This window comes from Asterias amurensis, chromosome 20 (assembly GCF_032118995.1).
Source record: "Asterias amurensis chromosome 20, ASM3211899v1".
NCBI lineage: Eukaryota > Metazoa > Echinodermata > Asteroidea > Forcipulatida > Asteriidae > Asterias > Asterias amurensis.
The window spans coordinates 13,036,170-13,060,968 of NC_092667.1; the positions used below are offsets into that span (position 1 = coordinate 13,036,170).

At 39.3% G+C, this 24,799-nt stretch overlaps 1 protein-coding gene across 1 annotated transcript; it reads left to right on the top strand.

Moving 5' to 3' along the window:
* LOC139952291 (regulator of telomere elongation helicase 1-like) lies at positions 1-23,190 on the top strand. The gene is made up of 31 exons (XM_071951377.1): positions 1-220; positions 1,523-1,670; positions 2,174-2,411; positions 2,567-2,660; positions 3,132-3,213; positions 3,764-3,824; positions 4,280-4,355; positions 4,672-4,822; positions 4,974-5,115; positions 6,135-6,173; positions 6,472-6,544; positions 7,194-7,291; positions 7,741-7,799; positions 8,126-8,185; positions 8,479-8,566; positions 8,659-8,791; positions 8,996-9,150; positions 9,598-9,683; positions 10,131-10,208; positions 11,075-11,152; positions 11,274-11,411; positions 12,027-12,142; positions 13,142-13,265; positions 13,431-13,602; positions 14,205-14,305; positions 14,889-15,008; positions 15,368-15,499; positions 16,245-16,310; positions 16,725-16,806; positions 17,587-17,724; positions 17,917-23,190. The coding sequence occupies exons 2-31, from the start codon at positions 1,569-1,571 to the stop codon at positions 20,220-20,222; spliced, it is 5,388 nt and encodes a 1,795-aa protein (XP_071807478.1). The 5' UTR covers positions 1-220; positions 1,523-1,568; the 3' UTR covers positions 20,223-23,190.
* Positions 23,191-24,799: the final 1,609 nt, after the last annotated feature.

Consider the following 24,799-nt stretch of genomic DNA (forward strand, 5'->3'; position numbering starts at 1 on the left):
TGTCCGGCGCTTTGACTGCAGTGCAGACAACAATGATGTGCACCACTGTAGTCAGCATGTTGACACTTGTCATGTCTTTCGTGTAAAATTAATATCAGCGCGCGTTATTATGAACTCCTGCAAAATAATGTTATAACACTGCCACACTGCCAAGTGCAAGTTCATCGTTCGTTAGTCTTAAAATCATAATCGGTGGACGAAGCATGATCTTGTGATTGTCGTAAGTCAACATTCCATCTAGATATACATGTATTATAATCGGTCCGTAATAAAATTGTTTTAAACAAATTGAACCACCACAAACCATGTTAAATTTTTAACCTAACAATTAAAAAACTAAACCGGTTACCTGATGATTGAAGTCTTACGATAACGTATTAACCCTCCTGTCCCTGTCGGGAGGAGGGTTAGGTTATCGCAACTAAACCTGATGATATTATCATTGATAACGTTTTCCGGATAACTTTCCGTATGGCGCCACCACTTTTTCACTCATTTTTACAAAAAGGGATATCTCATTGAGGTAAATTAGATACTAATACTATATTATTTCATATCAAATGAAAAAGTGGTGGCGCCATACGGAAACTTTTCCGCCTTAAATATTAGTTTCTAGAAGTAACTTTTTACCAACAGGACAGGAGTACCGGAATATCTACATCATGATCGTACATGTAATTTGATTAAGTAGGAAATTAGATACTGTTTGATTTCATAACGATATTATTAATATTAAAATTAAATGAAATTTTAAGTCAAGTGCGGTGGCTTTGCAGGATACAGGAATTAAGTTTCCATATCACGCCATCAGCATCACTTTTTCATTCGATGTGAAATCTCTAATTAAAGCCATTGGACCCTTTCGGTTCAGAAAAAAAATGAAAGTTCACAGATTTACAAATAACTTACAGGGTTTACAGAAGGCAGTGGTGAAAGACTTCTCCTGAAATATTATTCCATGAAATGCTTTACTTTTTGAGAAAACAGCAAAACAATATAAATTCTCGTTAACGAGAATTACGGATTTATTTTAAACACATGTCATGACACGGCGAAACGCGCGGAAACAAGGGTGGGTTTTTCCGTTGTTTTCTCCCGACTCCGATGACCGATTAAGCCTTAATTTTCATAGGTTTGTTATTTGATATAGAAGTTGTGGTACACAAAGTGTTGGCCTTGGACAACACTGTTTACCGAAAGGGTCCAATGGCTTTAACCTCAATGAGATCCTAGAATTGTGAACGAACCTCATATAGTTCTGCTAGTAGGAGTACGACTACGAGTAGGCTTTGGTATGCACCATTCTTATTTATTAATTAATATTATGACTCAGTCTCAGTTTTAAATTTTAAAACTGAGAATGAGTCATAATAGTAATAAGAATGGTGCATACCAAAGCCTACTCAAGTAGAACTATATGAGGTTGATGTAGCTGGCAATGATAACACGTTTTAAATTAAAACGTGTTATCATTGCCAGCTACATCATCATTTAAAAGTAAAATATCTTGTCTTATTTTCAGTGTTAAGATCGGTGGGATCGTCTAACTCTAATGTCCAAAATCAACGATGCCAGTCATCAAGTGTAACGGGGTCAACGTTGAGTTTCCTTTTGACCCGTACGACTGCCAGAATGATTATATGAGTAAGGTCATCGAGTGCCTTCAATCTGTAAGTTTTAGGAACAAGATAAGGGAGTAGTAAAAATAAAAGGAGTCTTAAAGACCTTAAAGAAGGATTGTTACTCAGTGTGTTTGCTGCCAAGTGCCACTGAGCGTCTTGCATTCATTCCTCATTTGGATCAATTTATGGGAAACCCATCCAATAAGACCAACATCGACCAACCTCACCAAAGTGCTCTTTGTTAATTTTGCGAATCCCATTTTGACTTTTTCTCATCATCATTCGGCAAAGACTTACGTCCGTGGCCGCCTCGTCCTCAAACTGTAATTCGGGCGCACTCCTGGAGGCGCCGCCAACACCTGGTCTCTTTCAATAATAGCTGCTCTTCTCAGCTCTTCTATGCTTTTACCACTCCACTTTGTGACATTGTCTATCCTGCGCAGCTTAGGGCGGCCTCTGCCTCAAATTGTACTTGTAGGCAGACCATCTATGTCTGCGTTGGGTAGGCCTCCCTGTCTCATCACATGAGCTTTTTCTGATCTTTTTTCCAGGGAACAAATGGCATCTTGGAAAGCCCAACAGGGACAGGCAAGACACTGTGTCTGCTGTGTGCTACCCTGGCCTGGAGAAATACCTATATATCCAAGCAGGAATTAGGCAGGTGTCTGCAGAGTGCTGATGAGGAGGCTCCTCCTTCAGCTGGAGGGACGGAGGGAAGCTTCAGGCAGAAACTAGCCAATGATCTGAAAGAAGGGGCTGGAGGATCATGGGGAGACGAACAACAACAAGGTACAGACTGATCAATAGACCGATCCATTAAGCTCCTCCCCCCTTGCATATTGACCAATCACAACCCATTGGGCAACCAAAAGTCCGACATACTTTCTACTGGACCACTTTGGACCACTGTTTTATTCCAATAATCTTTTGGTCTTTTAATCCAGGGATGTTTATGGATCGGCCAAGAATCATCTACGCATCGCGGACCCACTCACAGCTATCACAGGCTGTGGATCAACTCAAAGATACAGCGTACAGGTAAGTTACCAAAACAATGAAAAGGGACTTAGGCTGGGAGGAGCTAACCATTAGGTGGAAAACTTGGTTCTAATAACAATAATATTTCAATATTCTTATATAGCGCATACCAACGTGAGGTCCCTATGCGTTTTCAGTATTTTCATACAAGGTGTATGTGGAGCTACGTGTGGAAGTATGAGACCTACTCCTTTTACATAACACCAATGCTTTGCCGTGTCGCAATATGCAGCCAATCAAACCAGGGACACATGGTTCTTTTACGTGCAAGTACGAAGCAATAATTGTTAAGTGTTTTGAAATGCCTGAAAAGAGTATTCAAGTCAATACAATGTGTACATGTAGGCCATACTTTGTACTCGATAAAATGTTACTACTTTTTTCCTAGGGCTGAATGTCATTCCTGTAACAAGCGGGCACTAATTTTACAGCTATTCACTTGTTGTTTTGTTTGTTGTTTTTGTTTATAAGGCCTCGCGTGGCAGTGTTAGGATCCCGTGAACAGCTCTGTGTTCACCCTGAGGTTCAGAAAGCAGAAAGTCACACGGCAAAGGTAAGAATCTGTTGAGGTCTTTTATCATATGGGAATAAAAGAGTAAGTGTTAAGCAGCCTTTTAAGCAGCCTTTTAAAACCGGCAGGGTCGAGGTCATGCGATAAAGGACCGAGCCGAACCAATTCATAAGTGCCCTTTTGTTAAAAAGCGTAATAAAGTTTGAAAATCTCTCAAAAATATTAAATTTCTGTCACGTTATCAGGCTCCAATTCACTAAGGGTTAAAATTTCATTGACGCCCAACAGTTGTGTGTTCACGCACGTGCTAATGTTGTTTTTTACATTGATAAAACCGGTTTGTATTGATTGCAGTTTGTGTAAATTAACGCCACGCGGAAGGTCTCGTAGTTAATCGTCTGACGTTTCGACCCTTGCAGAGTCTTTCGCTGCTAGGGTCAAAACATCAGGCCATTAACTATTTTTTGTACTTTTAATTTGAATGTTTCTTTACTCAATTTTAATTATACCCTTTTTAAAAGAGTCCTCTTTACCTTGACTGAAAATATGTCAATCCTTAACGATTTGTTTTTCTCCTTTCCATCACATCTAGGTGCATATGTGCAGAGCTAAGGTGAACAGCAGAATGTGTAATTTCTACAATAATTTAGATCGTAAGTCGAGTGTGAATCTCCTTCCTAAATTCTGCCTGTCAGAGTTTGAAGTATGAGTTTGTTTTACCATGTGGAGGCAAAGTGAACCAAAGTGATGCAAAGCAAGTAAAGAAACTTGGGTTATTATTATTAAAAGTAGTAGTATTAGCCAATAATACCAAAAAAAACCATACAGGCAGTCAAAATAAGATAAAAACTAACTGAGATGCCAGGAAATACACCAGTGAAAGCACCCTAATTGCAGTCGGATACGGTCAATAGGGAACTCGGGCAAAGGTAAATTTTGTGAACATTTTGAAATTTTTACTTGAGTCTGTCATGAAAAATGTGAATGCTTCATGCAGCACATTTTATGTTCTTCTTTCCTATTCAGCTTATATAACTTTTTTTTATAAATTTATAGCATTATGAATTGAAGTTAAGGATTAATTAGGGGAATTTTGTTTTGTTTTCAGAGAAGAAAGCTGACAAAGCGTTCACAGACAGCATCTTAGACATCGAGGATCTTGTCAAGCTAGGAAACACTCACAAGTAAGTCAGTGGATGTTGATTTGTGATGATCTTGATTCTCTCGTCGGTCGGCTACCCAGATCGTTCTGACAATACTTTTGTTTCCTACTTTTTCAATTTGGTCTGGGGGAGTCGTCCGAGAGTGTCAGGGTTATCCCATTTCTTTATTTACGTGTTTATGTCCCTCATACTGTATATTTGATGTAAAAATCTTTTTAATAATAAGTACAAAAATAATTTTGACATAAATTGGAAATATAAAAAATATTTTGAAAAAAAAAATATATATATATATTTTGGAAATAAATAAATAAATATTTCTTTGTGGCCTTGTCAGGGTGTGTCCGTACTACATGGCTAAGGAGTTAAAAACCAACGCCGATATCATCTTCATGCCTTACAACTACCTCCTAGATGCCAGAGCAAGGAGAGCACATGGTGTAGAACTAAACGGAAACATTGTCATCTTCGATGAGGCACACAACGTTGTAAGTTTCTCTCATTTTTTTTAACCAGACATTATTGAAATAATTGTTTTGGGATAACCCTGAAATTAATTTTGTAGCAACTTTTAACAAACAACTTTGACCACATTTTTAAAGATTGAATCACATTTCTTATTATCTTGTGTCTTGACAGGAGAAGATGTGCGAGGAGAGTGCATCGTTTGATCTGACCTCATATGACCTGGCTTCCTGTGTGGAGGAGACGGACCATCTCTTAAAGAAGACCGTCGAGGTCGAGATGAGTAATCAAGGATTCAGGGCAGATTCGGATGCAGGTAAACGTCTTTAAGGTTTACGCTTTTAGGGGAACACTAGGTGGCAGCAGACTCTGCGGGTGAACCCAATGGAATTCAACCTCACTCCCAGGAGTGATTGATCTCGCTGCGCCATTTTTTCTCAGCATGCCTTGCTCCCTCATAACCCCTAGAATTGGTTTATTAAAGTGAGGCCCATGGTCGATCCACGCACACGCTCAAGTATGGTGACGCGCAAAAGAAGCGTCAATTCATGGTCCCCTCTAATTCTTCTTTGATCTATAAATGTATGTTTTATGTCTAACTGTATGCAGTTTCGGATGACCATGTAAAAATATAATTCATTTGAATTGGAATCGTGTCAAAATACTTGCATTCTTCAAGCGCCAAGTTACAAGTGCTCAAACGTTTTTCAGTAGCGTACACGCAAAGTAGTCGCCCTGTCGTTTCTCAGTACATCCCTCCTTGGGGTTAGTGAAGAGAGGTATCGATACAGCGCGCTGCCCATAATAGTGAGGCTGCCCAATTTCATAAATTTCAAGGATAAAAACTTCCTAAGCACAGATAAATCTTGCTAAGCAATAACAAAATACCAGCCAACCTTCCATAAAGTTGCCATTGTTTGGACTGGTACCCCACTTAGTTTTTGCTTAGCAAAGAAAATTGCTAAGCAGTGTTTTCTGCTACACAGCTTAACCCCTTAATGCACAAAACCTTGCCTAAAACATTACATTAATAGTTTCAGTAACATTCCACGCACACGCCATTCATGGGGAGCCCGCTCCTTCTCACACTCTGGCCCATCACTATGGAACGAACTCCCCCCTAAACTCCAACAAATCACTACATATTCCAGCTTCAAAACCCATGTGAAAACTTGTTTTTTTGCTAAACTATACTCTTTGCAATCTGGCTTCGGCATCTCTCCTGCGCCAGGAGTGTCTTTTTGGAGAGACATGGCGCATTATAAATTGCCACTATTATTAAAAGATGAGTTCAGATGTTTTAGATTTTCCCATTTTTTTAAAATTATTTTATAGATGGTGATTTTGATGCATCAGCACTAGCCACATTGAAAAGTAAGTAAACTTGAAAGATCTTTAGAGACAAGTGTGGAAAACGATATCGCTGGGCAAACTGCAAGAGGCACATTCATTATAATCCGATTCGTCTTAATTATTATTTGGGGTTGATAATTGGAAACAAAATATGCATCCTTCTTAAGGTAATCCTTCTGCTACCGCTTCCCAGGTTGTATCGTAAACTTAGGTGTGATCCCTGGCTAAAAATATATAAATACTCATTTATTTTTTTAAGTTGGATACTATCTTGTGCCATTACCAAAGATTTGTTTTCCTTTTCTCTTCATTGCACCAGAACTTTTCTTAGATCTGGAGACTGAAATTAACAACATGGCACCGCCAAAGGATGGAATCACCAAGCCGGGAGGGTAAGTTATGGTTCGGCTAGTGTTGTATACCATCTCTGATTGGTAATGATGATAAATCATCACATGCCTGGTAGGTGGACAGTAACGAAAGGGGTAATAATAATAATCGGTTTTTATAAAGCGCTTTATACACCATGTCTCAAAGCGCTTCCAACATTATTACCCCTTCAGCCGATTTCCTGAATCGCTAGGATTAATCCTAACTCGAGTTAGCATGAGTAACCCGTCCTAATTTAGTATGGGATCAATGCATCCTTTGTTTTTGGATACGGAACTGAACCCCTCCGAAGTCCTAAGATTAATCCTAAGTTAGGAAGAGTTTGGTGAAACCGACGGCTGATCACTGGGCCTTTCCATTTATACCTAGACCATCTTAGCTCCCTGGGGAGTAAAAAAAAAAAAAAAAGTGCTGCCAAAAATGTAACGCACTAAGCTAAATCAATCACAAGAACCATCTCTGCCCTCACTGGTACCCATTTACCCCTGGGTGGAGAGGAGCAGTTATAGCTAAGCGACTTGCTCAGGGACACGAGTGTCAGGACTTGGAAATTCAAACCCACACTCTGCTGAACAGAAACACAAAGGTGCTCTTAAGCGCTCGGCCACGACACTTAATAAATCAAACTGAATGGACTGATTTTCTCTGCAGTTTCATCTATGAGCTGTTTGCGAAGGTTCACATCACATTTGAGACCAAGGTTGAAATCCTTCAACTCCTTGAGAAGATAATATCTCATCTGACTACAAGTAAGTACCACAACCTCATACCCTAAAATACTTAGGTTGGTCTCATTATTGTCGGCGAATTCTAAACTTCGATAGTTAAAACAACTTTACCTCTATTTTCTTTACCCAATGTTGGCGGTGAAGAAGGTATTTTATTCGAGGGGCACCATGGCCCGTTGGAAGAGCATTGACGGCACTGGCCGCCCTGTAATTCCAGGTCTGAAGGTCCGGTAACACAGGCCTCGATAACGAGAACGAAAACTAGAATGTTAACAATGCACGCCCTCGATTGGTTGAATGAGTGTGGGCGTATTCTGCGTGGAGTTATTTAACCAAAAGAATGCGTCGTGATCGCTTTGCATCGTGATCGTTATCGTTTACATTATTGCTGCAGTGTGACTCGGCCTTTATGCATACTAAAAAAAAAAGGTTCTTTTAAATAATCGATTCCAATTTCTTGATCCACCCAGGTTCAACTATATTTCACAACAAAGCAGCTGGCCTGGAGAAGTTCTGTGAAATAATCAATGTGAGTGAAACGTGATAATATCAATTTAAAAAAAATTTATGGATTTTAACCTGCATTAGTTCTCTCGTAAATTTGTTTATTATTAAAAAAATAACAGAGTCAATTAAGTACGCTCGGTCCGTTTAATGGCTTATTTGACTCAAATAATCAGTTTAAACTGTCATTCAGAGAAATATTTAACAACAAAACATTTGTCGATACCCAGGTTTCAACTGTAGGTAGGATTAGGAAATTTTGTGTGTGAATATTTTTGTCCATTTTAGAAACCTTCACATACTTTTTTTTAACATGTTTTTAATCAGTTAATGTTTTGTTTTCTTTGAAAGATTATTTTCAACAAAGCATCTCCTTCAGGTCAAGTGGAAGATTCCGGGCGATGCTACAAGGTAAACAGATAATTTTTAAATTATTTTTATTTTATTTTATTGAAAACCCTGGACAATTTTGAGCGGCAATCATTTGTAACCACTAGTCAATGTTCCATGGTTACCTATGCCTTCAATACATCCTGGGTACCAGGCAAAATCAACCAATGGTCGACTACAGTGCCTCGCTCCAACTTGCTCTCTGCTAAACAAAAATATCAGGATTTGCAGAACTTGCTTCTCGAATTCAGGGAAATCAACCAAGATGGCCGCACAATTGTAAAACTTCTCGATTTAACAAATTATTCTTTCAGGTTCATATACATCCATCTCAACAGAAAAAAGGCGGACGGACAGATCTCTGGACCAGTAAAAACCCAACAAAGGCCGCAAATAAACAAGGTATTTATCTCTTTCAAAGATAACGACTTTGGGCAAAGGTTCCTGAATATTTTTTATCCATTGTTATTATTTATTCCTCTTCCCCCTCTTAGGTTATACCTTGAGTTACTGGTGTTTTAGTCCCGGTTTCACCATGAAGGACTTGGTTGCTCAAGGAGTACGTAGCATCATCTTAACAAGTGGCACCCTGTCGCCTCTCAACTCGTTCAAGTCCGAGCTCCAGATGTGAGTTTTAATTTCTGTTTGTATCAATAATAATAATTGCATCTTTTCAGTACTCTGGTCCTTATGGCCGAGTCACACTGCTGCGATAATGAAAACGATAATGATCACGACGCAAAGAGAACGCATTCTATTGGTTGAAATGCTCCTCGCAGAATACGCCCAGGCTTATTCAACCGATCTTCTCTTCCATCTCCCCTTCCTCAGTGATTTCCCGATCCAGCTCGAGAACCCTCATGTGATCGGTAAACATCAGATGACTGTTGCCGTCATGACCAAAGGACCAGACAACACGGTGCTCAATTCCTCATATCAAACAAGATTCAATATAGACTACATCATGTCCCTCGGTAACGCCATCGGTAAGTAAAGAAGACTTCATATAGAAAGTCTGTAGTGAAATAAGACACAAAGAAACGGTAAGACTAGAGAAGATTTCCATGAAGTCACCCAGCACTTCCCGGGAAAATCCACTTGGTTTTTATTCTTGTTCCAAGCTAAATATAATTTACATTAAATTACTGTACTCACGGCTGCCATATTTTGTTTTTTGATGACCTTCCCGTCAAGGGAACTTGTCAAACTCCCACAAGGGGATATAAACACCAAGCTGGCAACAGCCACTCTCTCGATATAAGTTGCACAAATCAAGAAATTGTGAGTCACTATCTAGATAACAATACTTATTCTAGTCATTGTGAAATCAGCGATTAGTTTGGTAAGATTCAAACCCACAACCTTAGTGATTGCAAGGGATAGATAAACACCAAGTTTTTCAGCCTTACGATTTCATATTTCTTGTTTTGCAGTGAATTTCGCCCGTCTGGTACCCAACGGTCTTCTTGTGTTTTTCCCATCATATCCAGTCATGAACAACTCCCTGGAACAGTGGCAGGTGATTTTACATATTATTTTATCATCTCTATGTATTCTGATGCAGGTCTATCGATCACAGTAATTTTTTTTTTTTCAAGCCCATCTGGAAGTATTGTTGTGTTATTTTGAATTGGTTTTTAATAGCTGAATAAAGAATAATGTTGAAACATTTTTATATCAACTTGAAAGAAAATTTTTGAACTGCCTCTAGCTACCAAGCAATCTCGGTCGTCAAGCGGTAAGCAGATCTCTATAATGTCAAAGGTTGTGGGTCCAAATCTCACCCAAGGTTTATGCCTACTGTATTGTTTTTCCGAGTACTGGAAAGTACTCAGCACACATAATAATTATCTTCACCCCCGATGCAAATTTGACATCTGAACAATTTTCTGTAATGAAATTTTGCAAAAATTACACTGAAAAGTAGGACGTCTAAATATTAAAAAGTTCACGTTTGATTTTACAGGAGTCGGGAATACGGAATCGCATCTCACAATACAAGGAAGTCTTCGTTGAACCAAGAGGCAAGACTGACTTTGTACAAGTAAGTCAGGGCACAAGACTTTTATTAGAATCAATCTACATTCATGTCTTCATCATTTCTGTTAGCATGGATGGCTAGTGGGTAAAGCGCTCGCCTCTCACCTGTGTTGCCCTGGTCCGATACCCGGCTAAGGCCATGGGAGTAGAGTTGTGCGTTGGTGCTCTCCTACACTAAGAGGGTTTTCCTCCGGGCCCCTTCCGGTTTTCCTTCTGGAAAAAATCAAACACTTTCAATCTCAGGCTGTGCTCCATGGTCATTCGTTTAGCTGCATCCTTCCAAATTCTGCCTCCCTTCCAAATTCTCGATACCCGGCCAAGGCCATGGGAGTAGAGTTGTGCGTTGGTGCTCTCCTACGCTAAGAGGGTTTTCCTCCGGGCCCCTTCCGGTTTTCCTTCTGGAAAAAATCAAACACTTTAAAATCTCAGTCTGTGCTCCATGGTCATTCATTGGTTGATATGGCTGCATCCTTCCAAATTCTGAATCCCATCTGCAAGTAATGATAAGCGTCCCTGATTGTTATTATTATTATTATTATAGCTTCTCATTTCTTAAATAGACAATTTAACTTTTGCTTACAAAAAGGGGTGAGCTTGTACATTCCAGTTCCTTTTTGGCAATACTGCACTGTTTATTTGGGAAATTTTACATTTTGTGTTCGCGTAAATTCAAGAGGTGTAACAATTAAAAAAAAAAAATTAAAAATCAGCTTCTTATCACAAATTTCGTTGATGAATTTCTGTTAGATATTGGGTTCTTTTAAAGAAGGAAACATTAAGACCAACATTGTTATCACTGATGAATCTTTTTAAACTTGTGTGTTTGACATTAAACCAAAATTTATTATTGAATCTTGGATTGTTTTGCAGACCATTGAAGCCTTCTATGAGAAAATCAACGACCCCAAACTAAACGGAGCTTGTTTCTTTGCTGTTTGCCGAGGAAAGGTAGGTTTTTGTGTCAAAAAAAAGATAACAGTTTGTTTAATTTTAGTCTGATAAGCAATTTTAATAATCTATTCCCACTTCTAACCGGACATTATTTTGAAACTGTTTGATGACTTTGTAGGTTTCTGAGGGTCTGGACTTTGCGGACATTAACGGCAGAGCAGTCGTGATTACTGGTCTTCCGTACCCTCCGAGAATGGACGCTAAGATCCAGCTGAAGATGAAGTATTTAGACGAAGCCCGGAGAAGGAATAGCACTGTAAGAAAACATTTTATTCTTTCATGGAATATGGATATTAATTCAGTGATTTTATCTTGGCGGTTTGTATCTATATTTGCAGTTATGTCTTGTTTGTTTAAATGCCCATTTGCCTCACTGCGATAGTGTTTTTCCGCGATCGATTGAGCCATTGTTATCTGATTATAGAGGGTTCTTTTGGTTTTCAAAAATCTTTACGATATATCATCGTATTGGCGATATATTTACCAGCTGATATATCACCATTCAAAATTTTGGATTTCGTCCCGGCTCACTTGACCCTTTTAAAACGCCCCACTCAAGCAACTGACCTGAGTGACTGACCTGTCTGACCTAGCTAATGCAGACTGACTGAATGACCTGACTAACCTTACTGACCGATCGACCTTAATGACCAACTGGCTGACATGTTTAAGACCATGCAAGTCTCACTGTCAAAATATTCTGGGACCACTTTGGTCCTACGTACCTTCCTCATCGCGTAAAAGAAACAAGCTCGTGCACTTTCAACGGCTCCCAATATTAAAAAAAAAACGCACAAGGCTTGCAGTGCCTTAAAGGGATTTCTAAATTGGAGAGATGAATTGAACTATATTTAAGACTTATTTTCAACAGGCATTGAGCGGTCAGGAATGGTATTGTCAGCAGGCATCGAGAGCTGTCAATCAAGCTATTGGCCGAGTAATCAGACACAAGGAAGACTTTGGGGCTATTTTACTCTGTGACAAAAGGTAACTATAGTCAAAATATATTCACCCACAGCACCAGGGCCCAACTTCATGGCTCTGCTTACCGTAAGCAGAGAATCGGCGCTTACGGAAGCAGGGAATTCTGTGCTTACTGCAAGCGTATTTCACGAGTTAGCGGCGATTTTTGACTTCTGCGCGTGCGTACTCCACGTTACTAGGCATTTTACGCTTTCAAGGCTGGCCCAGAAATTCGGCGCTTGCACGTAAGCGGGGAATCGTGATCGTAAGCGTAGAATTTGGCGGTAAGCAGAGCCATGAAATTGGCACCTGTCCTCTCAATGGCATGTCCTGAAGTAGCTTTCACAAACTACATGTACTAGGCCTGATGCTCGAAGGCATTGAAGGCGATTGCGTCGATGCCTCCATGGTGCCATTGAAATGCTTCAAGTAGAAATTAACTATCCCCTCATAGGTGCCCTATACCAAGAAGAAAATACCTTAGCGCCCTTGCCCTTTTCAAGGACGAAGCATACATGTACAGACCTGAAAGACACTTTAAGTAAATTTATCAAAAATGAAATAAAGTTATTGATAATTTTGCTCTGAAATTATAAAGAATTGTCTGTAAAAGTAGCCTGTAGTAGAATTTTAAACTTTGAAACTTCTTTTGAGTAGTGCTGGTTCTGAAAAGACAAGGAGTTGAAAAGGGTTTGTCAACCACCTCTTTTTCTCAGAACCAACACTTCTCAAAAAAGTTTAACACATGGTTCTACCGCAAACCTCACCTTATGTGTGGAGTGTGGAGAGGTTTTTAATAGTTCTCCTTGAAAAGGATTTGTCAACCACCTCTTCTTCTGAGAACCAACACTACTCAAAAAAGTTTTACACATGGTGCTACCGCAAACCTCACCTTATGTGTGGAGTGTGGAGAGGTTTTCAACAGTTCTCCCTGATTATTTTCATCAAGGTTTGAAGCACAAATTGAATCCTGACATGTTGAACATTAACAAAAATTGATTGATTTTTTACCTTGACCATCAGATTTTCTCATCACGACACCCGTATGCAGCTCCCGTCCTGGGTACGTCCCTATGTCAATGTCTACCAACAGTTCGGTAAAGCAATCCGAGATTTGACGACCTTCTTTAGAGAGACGGAGAAAATGGTAAGATCACTGAGACCTTCATCACCGTTTGGTGGCCACCTCAGATTTTTTGGAGTAAGTGCTATGATCGCTCGGTTGGAGGCGCTACATACGACTTTGATTATAATATTTTTATTATAAAATTTCAATTGTCATATTATGTTTTTGGACCTATTTTACTTGTAGATGCCTAAGCCGAAGGTTAAGCAAGCCCGATCCTCAGCGCCAGTATTGATCAACCAATCTCAGTGTCATCAACAGCCCATCTCGGCCCCGCCCTTATCGTCGCTAGCTCCTGTTGCCAAAGCAACCCAGTTTGATATGCATGTCCCTAGCTTGAAGAGGAACAGAGATGGAAGTAAGTCTAGAGCCAAGTACGCATTGGATTAACGATCCCAATACGGCAATTTCGTTCGTAGTGCGTCCTTCTCGTTTTAAGTATGCTGCCATTCTGTCTATTGCAGAATGGGATGGTCCCCTGAAAATTTTGAGCAGGCTTAAAGTTCTGGAGCACCATCCCGAGCGAGCCCGTCCAAGCCCGTCCATGATATTCGTAAACATACTGTAAAAAGTTTAGGCCAATTTGTCGGCATTTTTTATATCGTAGTGAGAACGAGTTCGGTGTATAAGATTTTTTTCGTTTGGTGCATGCGATTAGCTTCCTCGGGTTGACCCCAGTCTCCCCCCCCCCACATGCATTCGAATAGCTTTGACGTCATTCCAGGGGCTCACCTGGGTTAGCCCCTAGTGCCCTGGCTGTTGAGTGTCGTTCACTAGGGGCTGGTCTGAGGTGCATGACGTCACCAAGAGAGGGTGAGTGATCATTCGAATAGCTCTTGTCAGGGGCTCACCCGAATGGCTCAACACAGGGAAGCTAATCAAACGCACCCATTATAATTGCTCTATGTGAATATATATAGATGTCACCAATTGAATTGTGTATTCCATCTCACTATGCAGGCCACGTTTCTGAAGCGCAGTTGAAGATCATGTATGAAGACTCTCGACCTACACCAGCCAAGAAGGCAACGGGTCTCTTGAATGCTCTGAGCAACGTAGAGGTATGTCTTGGTTTTAAAATCTCTCTGACTTCTAGGTCTGTAAAACCATCTTGTGCTGGAGCTGGAGTGCTGGACCAAGAGTCTTCCGTTTCTTAATGGCAATAATTTTAAGAGTGATAACCAGATGGATACGTCCCCCTTATTATATATTTTTTATTTTTAATCATTTATTTATTTATTTATTTATTTTTATAAATACATTTTTTTTTTTTTTTTTTTTTGGGGGGGGGGGATTAGAGTCGGCTTGTAAATAACAAACAAGTATCATGTACTTGTTCAAGTACTTATTTCAATTCTTTTTGGAGGTCAAATTCATTTATCTATTTTTACGATTCTTTTCAATAAACCTTTTCTCAAAGACCCATTGCACAAGTGCTAACTGTTAAATGAGATACTGGTCTAGCTAGGAACTTGATCTCTAGCTAGACCAGCATGCACCTCATTCAACGCATAACGCATGGGTGCCGAGTACTTGCGATAAAGGTCTTTGCCCATTTTTATAGAAATAAGTCGGCCCTCTATAGGCCATGCATTATTAGTTTTACTAATGTTCTAAACCTTTCCTTTTCTTATTTTAAATCAGACCACTTCTTTGGATCAAGATGATGGGTTTCTGTCTCAGAGAAGCAGTCAGTCCAAGAATGAACAATCATCTCTCCTGAGACGTCTGGACGACCAGAAGAAAAAGAAGAAGATTGTCATAGTAAGATTATCATATTCATTTTGGGTTTTACCCGGCCATATACACTGATGTCTGTTAGAACTGTATACTCGAGTACTTACGCGAGTCCTGTGAAAAAAATCACAGCATTTTACTCGGGTGGGATTCGAACCCACGACCTGTGCAATTCAGAGGGAGCCATTTCTCACAGTGTATTATACTATCAACAGCTCCCCATTACTCGTTACCAAATAAGGTTTTATGCTTACAATTATTTTGAGTAATTACCAATAGTGTCCATTCCCTGAAAACAGGTAGTGCCTACACCCGTTGAGCCCAATCATGGCAATGACTCACAGCCCTGCAAATGTTTATTATTTCCCTTGTTTTCCTCTTGGCAGAAACAACAAAATGGAGGTCGCTCTGTCTTGGACAAGAAGACGAGTTCAGAACCCAGTAATTCTGACCCAAAGAAAGAATCTACAAGCAGAGTTGAAAAGTTCATGCTCCCTGCGCAGCAATACATCGATGAGGTATGGTTTTATTTAAAATTTCAGAACAAAGGTGGAGAAATATGGAAGTTCAAATACCAGTTGTTTAAGTTGTAACGTGAACACAAGAAGATGCTTGTTAGTTTGTTGACCTCTGAAAACTAACCTTTGACATAACATTCTTGCATGATAACTTGTCAACAGAGGGCGCTATGGTCCAGATGTATGTGCCGGCGCTCTACCAACTGAGCTACCTAGCCCTATGTTGGGGTCCCTCTATGGTCTCTCTATTTTGTCAATATCTTTGTTCAGGGGGTGTCAGTCAGAAGCCATACAACCGTTAACTGCCATTAAGCCAGGGATCACACCCAAGTTTTCAATTCATTTAAATTCATTTCAGTTGTTTACGATACAACCTGGGAAACGGCAGCCAGGGGATCATCTTAAAAATAATGAGGAAAATTTCTTTAAGAATTGGGCAGCTTTTAGCTGTCTTGCATTTTGTGTCCCACATCTATATTTTCCGGTTTTAATAAAGTGTTCCAAGATCAAACTCAGTTTTTGTGATGCACTCACTTTTTCCAACAGGTAGATTCTGGGGAAAAAATCCAAAGTCTCTTACCTCTATACAAGCGATACATTTAAATTTAAAAAGGGACATGTTTAGATTGGAATAAATTCATCCAGATGTCATGTTCCAGTTTAATTTAAATTTAACCTATTTCCCTGGATCATGGAAAACAAAATTAAAAAATTTGTGTCTGTCTTGTTTTGTTTTTTTAACCAGGTGAAGCGAACACTGAGTACAGATTCTTACAAAGCTTTCACCAGCATCCTTCGCAGTTATAAGAAGGTAAGAACGATGCAGTATTAACTCAACCTTCATAAGAGGACATGTTTGTTTGTAGAGTCTTGTGAACGGAAGCATTTAGTGAGCTCCGAACATGTCCAACCTAAATGTTTTGCTATGCAAAATTTTCGGATGGAATCCGTCCCTAAATGTAGCATGGGGTTAGTCACCGTGGTCCCGATGGTGGGACTGCAGAAATTATGGGGTTTGCCGAGTGCCCTTGACGGGATGATCATCAAGCTATATATGGCAGCCTTGCTTTGAACTCAGTTGTGAAAACGATAGGGAAAAATGTTTAGCTTGGAACAAGAATAAAAACCAAGTGGATTTTCTGACATAATATGGAAGTGCTGGGTTACTTCATTGAAACCTTCTCTGGTCTCAATGTTTTTTTGTGTGTGTCTTATTTCACTACAGAACGATAACTTCTTGGTAACGACATCAGAGTTAGCCGATCTCTTCGTCACGTACGATGAGTCCAGATACCACCTTTTCAGAAGTAAGTCATTGTTTCCTCATTGTTTTAGTCTTTCCGGAGTTTCTGTCATATCGGCCAGCTTTCTCTTGGAGACAATCAGAGCATACTCATCAAAACACTCGTAAAGAGATATCATAAAACCTCAAAAGACGAAGGTTCTTTGACACAGAACGTTGGTTTTTGCACCTAAGGAAAGGTCATGTTTGAGTTTGACCAAAGCCTTGGTTAAAGACACTGGACACTATTGGTAATTTCTCAAAATAATGATCATCATAAAACGTTTCTTGGTTACGAGTAATGGGGAGAGGTTGATGGTATAAAACATTGTGAGAAACAGCTCCCTCTGAAGTGAGGTAGTTTTCGAAAGAGAAGTAATTTTCAACGAATTTGATTTCGAGACCTCAAGTTTAGAACTTGAGGTCTCGAAATCAAGCATCAGAAAGCACACAACTTCGTGCGACAAGGGTGTTTTTTCTTTCATTATTATCTCGCAACTTCTATGACCGATTGAGCTCAAATTTTCACAGGTTTGTTATTTTATGCATATGTTGAGATACACCAAGTGAGAAGACTGGTCTTTGACATTTACCAATAGTGTCCACTGTCTTAAAAGACACTAGACACTAATGGTAATTGTCAAAGACCAGTCTTCTCACTTGGTGTACATGTATCTCAACATATGCATACTGTACTCAATTAAAAGTCAACCCTTTACAGTTTGTCATCCTGATGTTCACAGTTATCATCTTAAAGCTCACTGAGCACTAATTAATAAGCTATTCTCCTTTTATTTCTAAACAGATTTCTACACATTTGCCCGTGCACCGCACAAGAAGAACTTTGACAAAATCTGTACGGACCTGACGGGCATTGGGTGTGGCTATAAACCCGAGCATAGTGTACCCCCTAAGCTGAAGAGAATCAAAGAGTTGCCGTCAGGTAAGAACTGGATCCTTCACAAGTTTTTACCACAAACCTCACCTGATTTCAATTCTTTATTCATCATGCCCAGCATGAACATCACTTTCTTGATTTGCACATTAAAATGCAGATTAAAAATAGCACAAAACATACATGAACCGTTGTAGCGTTGTAGCTCCTTTTAAAACTTTCACTGTATTTTGTTTAAAGGTAACGAGACCAAACCCAGCCGTGTTGAAGTAAATCAACCCATCAATTCAACAGAGTCTGCGAAGGGATCTCTTCCTGGACACACCTCCAACCCCAACAAGAAACACAAATTCGACAGCATGACCTTGAGCAATATAACGGCATCGCTGAATCATTCTGATGAGATGTGTAGGGTCAACCATCTACAAGGTGCGTCAGTCACCAAGAACCCTCAACTGGCTCCTGAAGCAACCACGATCTCACATGTAGGAGGAAGTGATCGTGAGAAGCACCTTCCGAGGCCAGATGGTTTGCAAGTTCAGTCAAAGGATTATACATCCCTGATTGTTAAACAAAAGGAAGAAGCAGTCGTAAGCGATCGTCTCGAGCTTATACAAAGCTCACGCACAGAGAAAAACTGTTTCAAGGGTCGTCCTCAGGCGTTGGCTCTTAAATCAAGAGAGCATAAGCCTGCCGAATCAATCCACTTACAAGACACTTTATCCGCTCATCATAATCGGTCTAAGAATCCTGTACATCAAGAAGAAGGAAGGCTGGAGCCGAAGGATCAGGACGGCACAAACTGGATAGAGAGTGTGTCTGTGATCTCTCCAGGAGCTTTAGGTATCCTTGGTGAGAATTCAAACCAAGTCATGAGGAGCGAGAAAGCGGATCTTTCGGAGAAAGAGGAACGTCCGGAGGCATTGTCCGTTGATCTTTCAGAGCCTCAAAATGCTACTATTCCTCCCGTCTTCCTTGGAAGCCAGCCACATGTGGAAGAATTGAAAACAACGCAGAGGCCTGAACAGGAAAGCTCATCTCAAACCCTTAATCAGGACGGCGTGGATTTAAACGGGAAGGATCGCCAGGTTATTGATGAAGAAGAACCCATGTCTTTGGATTCTAGTGTTGATGATGTTGACGTCTTGGATGCCAGCAAAGACCTCTTTGATGATTGTGTTGGACAACCTGACCACCTCAGGGGGTCTGTCATGAACATTGAGAGTTCATCTTCCAAAGACTGTCCATCAATAAGAGAGACGAACACACAACAAGAAGACTCTAATCCTGAACATCAGAAGCCTCCTCAGGATGAGGTTCAAGTTGGGACTCGAAATCGGCAAGATTCAAACCTCGCTTCATCGACCAGATCAAAATGGCCCAGAGTTCAAAAGCTTGCACTTGAGATGAAGCGTAGCATTAAGGAAACAAGAGAGAGTGACAGCGGAGGTCTTAAAGAACAGAAAGATAAGCAAACAGTCGAAGAGGAAGATCAAGTGAAGGAACAGTCGGTAAACAAGAGTAAACACAAGTCTAAACGTCTCACTCCAAAAAGGCAGAGTGACAAAAGAAGGATGTGCATGCTTTCTGGCTCCTCAAAGAGAAACGCGGATGAGTTAAGCACCGAATCTGCCTCATCCTCATCTGAAAAGAGAACCGGACTTTTAGCTGAAGTTGATAAAAGAAAGACGCCCAAGAAAGCGAATGCTCCGTCCAAATCGTTTCATTTTAAACAAGGTTTGCTGGTGAAGAAGTCGGAGAAGACTCCAGAAAAACAAGGAAGCCTTGGGAAACTAGTAGACAGTACAAAATCAAAGAAAACTCCTGATAAACGAAAACTTACTAAAACAGAAGACAACATCAAATCAAAGAAGACTCCAGATAAACATGGACGTCTAATAAAACCTCAAGATAGTCCGAAGTGCCTCACTCCAAGTAAGAAGAAATCAAAAACTTCAGATGGTTTAATGATGAAGTGGCAGACTTCTACAAACACTCCTACAAAGGTTTCAAAGAGTATAACGCCAAGTAAGAAGAAATCTTTACAAAGCCCAGGAACAGCAGGTAGAACACCATCATCCGTCTCCAAGCGGCAGGCCACAGAAGGCACACCATCGGACTCTAGGATAACTTCAGATAAGAGACGCAAAGAAACCGATCCTGAGACGCCGAAACATAAACACAGAAGGACAGATGGGAAATCAGGAAAAGTGACAAGACACCGTAAAGACGAAAGAGTTCATAGTGATTTTACTAAAGGTAGTGAAGACAATCTCAAAGAAAATTTTGTAATTGTTGACGGTCTCTTAAAGCACTCATGCAGCGACAAAAAGTCTCCAAGAAAACGCTTGAAAACTCCGAGCCCGAAAAAGAAACTCAAAAGGTGCATGCAACCTGAAGAAGACTTCCAAGCAGGTCTACAAGAATCAAAGAGTACACCATCCAAAGAGAAGAAAGCGAAATCAACGAGACTGAGAGCTCTCTTTAAAGAGCAGAGCGAGCCACAGACTGAGAAGAAGTTGAACTGCAACCTTGAGGCGCCTTGAGGCACAACTTAAATCCATCAGTTTTCAAGTCAAAAATTACTTTAAATTGTGTGAGTAGCAGGCTGGACCTGTGTGGGTAAGTTACTTTTGCCTATTTTTTTTTCTCGAACTAAAGCCAGGTTTATACTTCCTGCGAATGCGATACAAATTTTTGATGTCACAAATTTGCTAGGAATAATTTGCATCATTTGACTTGTGCGCAACTCCTGTGAAACATTCGCTGCCTTAAAACAGCCCTGTGACGTTTAAAGTTCGCTTCACATTCGCATTCCCAGGAGCTATGAACGGGGCTTTACAGAGTAAAGACTCATGCCTGAAGCCATTCTTAGATTTAAAAAAGTTCGAGTAGGCTTTAAAAGGAAGTCGCTTCTTTACTATCAACAGTTCCTCAGTCCTTCTTATCATGTAAGCTTTTATGATCATCAACTAGTTGGATACACCAGAAGAATACACTGCCTTGTTTTATTGTACCAAATCATATTTTCAGTCTATTGACCCCTTGCATGCGCGTCATACGCGGCGACTGGTGCCACGCTCACCATGTTGGTGGGCAAGTTAGGTTCACGTCTGTTAACGCCGCGTCGCCTAAAATGCACACTTCACTGCATAACGCACAGCATACTCCATGCTCAGGGTTATATATGAAAACGCACAGTGAAATTGCCCACCAGTATGGCGCATTCAAGATTTTATGATGATGACGTCAGGTGAAATGGGTCAATTGACGTATTTTTTTTGCTTCTCTTTTCAAAGCATCCCCTCCTGGGGAAGAGAATTTTGTGGTTAAAGCAAAAAATAATTTTGATAGTTTGTCAAAAAAAATTCAATTAGGTTGGCTGCATAAAATTGTCAGCTCTCAAAGAAAGGTTTTGAATAATTTGTTTTAATGAAAATATTTATGTTAATTTGCGGCTCATGTTTGAAGCGACAGCTTAATCAAGCAAAAACACATTGATATTGTGATGATTAAGATAATACAGAAATGTTTGAAATTTTACTTACATTATAAATTTTGTGAGTTTGTACATTTAAGAGCTTTTAAAGACCATTATGGCGGGTCATGTAAAACCAAAAACTTTGTAGAAATTTATAATTTAAATTATTTGGTTTTAAAGGGGCTGTGTTGATCAAGTAAGCCTGTCGCTGTACATGGCATAAATAAGTCTTAACTAGAAACTGCAGTAAGTGAGTGAGAGTTCATTATTCTGTGTACAGCCACATGCCTGCACTGATCATAACCACTCGGCTCCTTTAAAGACACTGGACACTATTGGTAATTGTCAAAGACCAGTCTTCTCACTTGGTGTATCTCAACATAATTATGCATAAAATAACAAACCTGTGACAATTTGAGCTCAGTTGGTCATCGAAGTTGCGAGATAATAATGAAAGAAAAAACACCCTTGTCACACAAAATTGTGTGCTTTCAGATACTTGATTTCGAGACCTCAAAATCTAATTCTTACGTCTCGAAATCAAATTCATGGAAAATTTCTTCTTTCTCGGAAACTACGTCAGTTCAGAGGGAGCCGTTTCTCACAATTTGTTTCCACAACCAGCCTCTCCTTATTACTTGTTACCAAGTAAGGTTTTATGCTTATAATTATTTTGAGAAATTACCAATAGTGTCCACTGCCTTTAAGTGAAATTCATATATATTGGGAACAAGGTTCCTATATTAGTATCACTCAGAAATAGAATGATTTATTAATTTTAGTTGGTTAAACATTGACATGTTTGTAACAGAATTTATGCTGGAACTGGAAGGTACCGAAAAAAAAGAAGTTGTGTTTTTTTATAGAAATGGCAACCTAAAAGGACATAAAAAAAATTGTAATTAATTTATGAAATTGGTTAAATCTTAGTATTTACAAAACTATATGATTTCTTCACCAAAAGGGCTTCTTTACTGCTCAAACTTTCCACTGAGGTGCTGTTCGGTCCCAGGCAGGTCCCAATTTCATGGCTCTGCTTACTGCCGAATTCTGCGCGTACAATCACGATTCCCCGCTTGCGCTAGCCTTGTAAGCATAGAATGACTAGTAACGTTGAGTACGCACACACAGAAGTCAAAAATCGCCACTAACCCGTGAAATTCGTTTGCTGCAAGCACAGAATTCCCCGCTTCAGTAAGCGCCGATTCTGTGCTTTCGGTAAGTAGAGCCATGAAATTGGGCCCAGGGCCAATTTTCATAGAGCTGCCTAGCACAAAAATTTGCTTAGCATGAAATTTCTTACCAAATTTCCATTTGTTACACATTGCTTGTTACTGGTATTCAGCTGTCGTTTGCATATCCTGAAAATCACGTGAAAATTTTGTTGGTAATCCTGTTTTTATCAAGGCAAAAAGTTCATGCTAAGCAAATGGTTGTGCTTAGCAGCTCTATAAAATTGGGCCCAGGTCACAAGCCGGTGCCTTCTTAGAGTTTAAATTTCATCATGTACATGTAGCGCAAAAAAATAAAAAATTGTGGTAAAACTAATAACAGTTCATCAGGTAGCAATATTTCACGTTAAAGTATTTATTTAAAAAGGTTAATCAAACCACAAGTACTCTTGAAAGTTGAAGATGATTTTCTAAATTAAAGTCAAATTATAGTTCTTCAAAATGTGATTATTGTTTCCAATGCCCTTGGCAAAATCAGTGCTATTCACACGACAGCAATTTAACCGGGGTCCCTTGCTTAATTTCAGCATGGTTGTAAAATGTAGCAATGTTTGACAAGAATTTGCAAGAGAATTTTGACAGTAGAAAAATTGTTGTCCTTTCACATGAGGTACATTTTGTAACATTTTACAAGCATGCTACAATTTTACAAGAGACCCTTGCTAAACTGCTCTCGTGTGAAAGGGGCTAAAGCAGTTATAGGAAGATGATCCCAAAAAAGTAATTATAATTGAGGCGTCTGGTTTTTATCACAAGTGTGCTGGATCAATAAAAGCGACATTTGCTATTGACAGAGACAAATTGGAGTGATACTGTGTGTATTTGCAATGTATCTGGGGATTGAGCAATTATTGCATTAAAGGGAAGGTATAGCTTTGGTTTTTGGAAGTGTTTGATTGTTGAAATCTTACAGGGATGAGATTGTTCAGTCTTTTGGCTGAATTCAGTCTTTTTATGTCGGCCTGGTGAAGAAAATCAGACGATATTTGTTTCCACAAATAAAGAAATCCTGCTCATTTGTCTACTTTTCTGGTGCTTTGGATACTGTTTCCAATTCCAAAAGCTCCCTGGAATCTATAATCCCAGGGGTTACCACACGGTAGAAATGCCAACATTTTGAATTTGTATCAAAGTTTCAGAATTTTTCGACTCTCACCCCTGATCCTATAAAAATGTTGGTTTACAATCCAGCTAGTCTGTGAACATTTCGTTACAAAAGGTGGTTCCGTTTTTGAGATTTGCGGAAAATCCAGACAAATTTGTGCACAAAGAAGAATACTCCGTATATAGGCATACACAATCTGAGCTGGTTACCGCGGTAACATTTCACAGATTTAAATTTAGGGCCAAACAAAAAAATGATTTTTCTTTTCTATGACCACATTATTTCAAACTGAAATGTTTCTCAAAATGCTTAACACTTTTGGAAGCTGCTGTAGGATTTTATTAACCAAAAGTTGTTATAAAATTGCTGTTAATTTTAAAAGTGATTATCAAACGTGAACTTCCCCTTTAAAAAATGATTTATTTTGACGGCGTTGTAGTGTTATTTGCACAACCAGAGGGTGGCTTTTTCTCATTATTATCGTCAGACTCTTGAGATGTGACAAGATTACAGACTTAAGGAATGGTTTAAAATTATTCTGTCCCAGCAGTAAGCTCTACTGGTGCATTTTATTTTATCCGCGATGACAGCTTCATAATAGGACAATTTGTAAAATTAATAGGAAAACAGTTCAAAAATCAAAAGAGATTTTTTTTCAAATTTCGGTCAAAATATTGAAAAAAATCACAAGGGGTTAGTCCAGCATTTTTATCAAATTTCGGCAAAATATTGAAAAATCACAAGGGGTAAGTCTAGCATTTTTATCAAATTTCGGCAACATTGAAAAAATCACAAGGGCTTAGTCCAGCATTTTTATCAAATTTCGGCCAAAAATTTAATATTTAAAAAATCACAAGGGGGTTAGTCCAGCATTTTCATCAAATTTCGGCAAAATATTAAAAAATCACAAGGGGTTAGTCCAGCATTCTTATCAGATTTCGGCAAAATATTGAAAAATCACAAGGGGTAAGTCCAGCATTTTTATCAAATTTCGGCAAAATATTGAAAAAAATCACAAGGGGTAAGTCCAGCATTTTTATCAAATTTCGGCAAATATTAAAAAAATCACAAGGGGTTAGTCCAGCATTTTTATCAAATTTCGGCAAAATATGGAAAAAATCGCAAGGGGTAAGTCCAGCATTTTTATCACATTTCGGCAAAATATTGAACAATCACAAAGAGTAAGTCCAGCATTTTCATTAAAATTCGGCAAAATATTGAAAAATCACAAGGGGTAAGTCCAGCATTTTTATCAAATTTCGGCAAAATAATATTGAAAAAATCACAAGGGGTTAGTCTAGCATT